The following is a 4,719-nucleotide window of genomic DNA, read 5'->3' as shown; positions in this document are numbered from 1 at the left end:
TTACTCACCTCACCTGCTGAACACCACCTGTGATCTTAAGGTAGGCACAGTTACTCACCTCACCTGCTGAACACCACCTGTGATCTTAAGGTAGGCACAGTTACTCACCTCACCTGCTGAACACCACCTGTGATCTTAAAACGGTTATTGCGAGATTTTTGCTCAGAAAAACTAAATAAAGCTGAATATAGTCTTACCTGACAGCGGAAATATCACTGATTACACCAACATCAAAAATGGATTTGACCACATCGTAACAGCAATAAATTTTATCGTATGCCGATAATGCCTAATGGCAGATTGGTAAACTTGTATTTGTGTCCGTGATGAATTGAAAACAAGTGCATGACTGTACTGTGTTTATGGCAGATAAGCGGTGGCGCCACAAGCTAATCCATACTCCCTGTTAGTTCAAGATGACAGAAAAGGAATGTTTACAAAAACGATTAGTTCGAAACTGGCAGTTTTCGGTGAATACGAAGGTTCTAAGACATTTTATTGTTACTCTAGACAATTGCTGTTACTCAAGCAATAACGGTAGGTGCCATGAAAGTGGTGAAAACACTGGAAAACTCTCGCAATGGTTACTTTAAGCTCACCTCACCTGCTGAGCTGTACACGTGTGGTCGACAGGTAAGCATTTGTCTCACCTGCTGAGCTGTATACCTGTGATCAGCAGGTGAGCTTCTCATCTCACCTGTTACTATATACCTGTGATCAGCAGGTAAGCTTTCCATCTCACCTGTTACTATATACCTGTGATCAGCAGGTAAGCTTCTCATCTCACCTGTTACTATATACCTGTGATCAGCAGGTAAGCTTCTCATCTCACCTGTTACTATATACCTGTGATCAGCAGGTAAGCTTCTCTCATCTCAAACTTTTGTTACTATATACCTGTGGCTCAGCAGGTAAGCTTCTCCTCTCACACTGTTTACTATATACCGTGTGATCAGGCAGGTAAGGCTTCTCATCTCACTTGTTACTAATAGCCTGTGCTCATGCAGGTAAGCTTCCATCTCACCTGTTACTATATATACCTGTGATCGAGTCAGGTAAGCTCTATCCTTCAGCCTGTTAGCTATAATAGCTGTGATTCAGCAGGTAAGCTTCTCATCTCACCTGTTATCTATCATACTGTGATCACAGGTAAGCGTTTCTCCTCTCACCTGTTACTAATATAACCTGTGCTCAGCAGGTAAGCTTCTCGCCTCGCCCTGTCAATTGTGTAGCATTAGCCTCAGCAGGTGAGCTTCTGTGTGTGAGTGTGCTTACTTTTGTAGTTGTGCCTCAGACAGGGTAGGGTGCTTGTTTGTAACAGGTCTGCTGCTGCTGCGCTGTCTTTGACAGATCTGTGACTTTGGTCTGTGCGGCTGTTGAGCTGACTGGTCGGGCTCCTCTTCAACTGAGTATCGTAAGTGACGCGCTGGTAGCCGCGCGCGATCCGGAGGTCATGCTAAACTCCACGCGGCTACAACACCAAGTGAATCCTTGCAGGCACGCTTGCCGGCGGCGACGTTGCATGGCTGGGCGTACAGCGTCGCCGGTTCGCGCGGGGACCTGGCTTGTGATATTTCACACGATCGTTGGGAGGCTGTGAAACTTTATTTTTTCAGGGATATTTTTCGCGTATTTCGCGATGAAATTGGGTCAGTGAGTGGGAGGTGTTGATGGCGGCACTGCTGGTCATAGTCATGCCACTGTATTCTCCGCACGGTGTGGACATAATTCTGACGAGATTAGTTAATATGTGAGCTTGCCTCAAAGGTCAGCAGAGTTTGTGTTTTTGCGATAAGCTAGCAAAAGCTAGCCATGTGGTGCTTTATTTTTAGGTTCAAGTTTATATCGGCCGCACGATAATTCGGCGAGACCGTTGTTAAAAGCGTCAACGATGACGCTTTCTTATAGTGCTGCTAGCTACAAATCTGAGAAGTTGCATGAATTCTAACACGCACGTTGGAGTTTTAACATAATAATGAGCCATCTATATTTCCAACTTATAGTATGTCAAGCAACTGAATGAAGCCGTAGGCGAATGATAAATAGCCGTGTGGAAAATCGAATGCAAGCAACATCGTTCTGCGGAGAACATTGAAAAATCACGCTTCGTTGAACTGTGTGCTAAATGCGTTCTGACCACACGATGACGCGCAAACCCTCGCCGTAAAACCTAAATCTACGGCCGCCGCGTAGTTCGCTATTTACTGCTGACTGTTGACTGCAAAGCGTGCGTGCGTGATGTGCGATTGCTGTTTTAGGTTTAGGAGGAATATGCGGCGCGCGTATTTTGGCGCGGATGCCGCGTTCTCAACGCTTTTTCCTTCGATCGCCGTTGCTATTTCGTTTGCGTAAGGTAATTTTGTCTAGGTACTGAGTAATTGTGCAGTCACTGTACTGGCACGGTATCACGTCGTCGCATCGTCATCGCTCGGTCGTCGTCAATCGTCGTCGTCGTTTTGATAGCGACACGGGCGGAGCACGTGCCGTGTTAACATCCCCACGCATGCATGCTTTATGTTCGTTCGTAATTTTCATTTAATAATATTTGCGGAGTTGGTTTGCAGGTGGGCGAGGGTGAAGTGGCCACTCACGGCGCGTTCTGTGATGCGCGCGTGTCTGTATAGCCTGCCGGTGTTGTTAGGCACCCTTATATCAACGATCATCAATGAGTCATTCCGCTGTTAGATGAACTCAATGTCATCTTCAAAGGTTACCTGGGTAATTTTGTTAATTTAAATTAACTTAAGGAGAATCTTATCGGTATTTGGCTATCTGTCAGACACAGCGGTGTGGTTCGGTTACTGCTTCGCGTTACGTAGTGAGGTTTGTTTTCTGATTATCGTTCGCGACGATTAATGGAATACAGAGAAGCAGGCAAGCTCACAAGTACGCATACACACACAGCAGGGCACACAGCGTCACCGCACGCACGCACCGACCGCACACAGACACACCGGCAGACTCACACATCACCACACACACAACACACACATCCACACCACACACACATCACCACACACATCACACACACACACAGCACACACACACACACACACATCACACTACAGCACAGACACACCACAGGCCATCAGTTTCTTAGCGCATTTTGTAGTCTATGGTTATTTCGGATGTTTTGCTTGTGCTGCTACTTTGCTTGTTATCATATCCCCAATTTGCCTTCATAGCGTCTGTGTCAACATCTACATGGCGATATGTACCTCCATATTCCTCTGTTGTGACGCTTCTGCATGCGATCTGTCCGCGTCTCGTACGCCGCTACAGCATGTTGATCTGTCGGCTCCGTACGCCACTACGCATGCAATCTGTTGTTCCCGTAATACCGCGTACGCATTGTGATCCGCACTCCGACGCCGCTACGTCATGAATCGATCTGTACATGCGCGTCCTCGTACTGCCTGCTACCAATGCGATCTGTCGCTCTCGTACCCGCTACACATGCGATCCTGTCTCGTACGCCCTCCTCTCTGTCGACGCCACCGCTAGCCACCATGCGATCTGTCGCTCCGTACGCCGCTACACATGCGATCTGTCGCTCCGTACGCCGCTACACATGCGATCTGTCGCTCCGTACGCCGCTACACATGCGATCTGTCGCTCCGTACGCCGCTACGCATACGATCTGTCGCTCCGTACGCCGCTACGCATGCGATCTGTCGCTCTGTACGCCACTACGCATGCAATCTGTCGTTCCGTACACCGCTACGCATGTGATCCGTCGCTCTGTACGTCGTCGCTACGCATGCGATCTGTCGCTCTGTACGCCACTACGCATGCAATCTGTCGTTCCGTACACCGCTACGCATGTGATCCGTCGCTCTGTACGTCGCTACGCATGCGATCTGTCGCTCTGTACGCCACTACGCATGCAATCTGTCGTTCCGTACACCGCTACGCATGTGATCCGTCGCTACGCATGCGATCTGTTGCTCCGTACGCCGCTACACATGCGATCTGTCGCTCCGTGCGCCGCTACACATGCGATCTGTCGCTCCGTACGCCACTACGCTTGCGATCTGTCGCTCCGTACACGTCCGTGCGGCACGCTGCGTGCGATCCGTTCCTCTGCGCACGCGCGTGTCTGACCATGCAGACCTCAACCAACTCTGCTCTCGTATCTCATATCTCTCTCTGTCTCTCTCTGTCTCGTAGATTTGCGATTTTGGGCTGGCGCGGGTGGCAGACCCGGAGCACGACCACACCGGCTTCCTGACCGAGTACGTAGCGACTCGCTGGTACCGCGCCCCCGAAATCATGCTCAACAGTAAGGGCTACACCAAGTCCAGTATCCTTGCGGGCCGGTGTCCTGCCACGCGACGCTCGGCCGGGGCCACCGCGCTTGCATGCGCTCTGGTGGCAGCGGCACTATGAGAGAGAGCTGGTAGCTGGTTATGTTGGGTGGTGGGTGTGGGGGGAAGCACTTGTGTTAGGTAAAGGCACTATGAGAGAGAGCTGGTAGCTGGTTATGTTGGGTGGTGGGTGTGGGGGAAGCACTTGTGTTAGGTAAAGGCACTATGAGAGAGAGCTGGTAGCTGGTTATGTTGGGTGGTGGGTGTGGGGGAAGCACTTGTGTTAGGTAAAGGCACTATGAGAGAGAGCTGGTAGCTGGTTATGTTGGGTGGTGGGTGTGGGGGAAGCACTTGTGTTAGGTAAAGGCACTATGAGAGAGAGCTGGTAGCTGGTTATGTTGGGTGGTGGGTG

At 50.0% G+C, this 4,719-nt stretch overlaps 1 protein-coding gene across 1 annotated transcript in view; it reads left to right on the top strand.

Moving 5' to 3' along the window:
- LOC106808446 (mitogen-activated protein kinase 1-like) overlaps positions 1-4,719 on the top strand; it is a 61,083-nt gene that overhangs the window by 32,469 nt on the left and 23,895 nt on the right. The window contains exons 7-8 of the mRNA XM_014811171.1: positions 45-90; positions 4,171-4,303. Coding sequence (XP_014666657.1) covers positions 45-90; positions 4,171-4,303 — 179 coding nt within the window. The remainder of the gene's footprint in view (positions 1-44; positions 91-4,170; positions 4,304-4,719) is intronic.

The sequence above is a fragment of the Priapulus caudatus genome, unplaced genomic scaffold (genome assembly GCF_000485595.1).
Source record: "Priapulus caudatus unplaced genomic scaffold, Priapulus_caudatus-5.0.1 Scaffold278, whole genome shotgun sequence".
Taxonomy (NCBI): Eukaryota; Metazoa; Priapulida; class Priapulimorpha; order Priapulimorphida; family Priapulidae; genus Priapulus; species Priapulus caudatus.
This window is presented reverse-complemented; position numbering and strand designations above follow the sequence as displayed.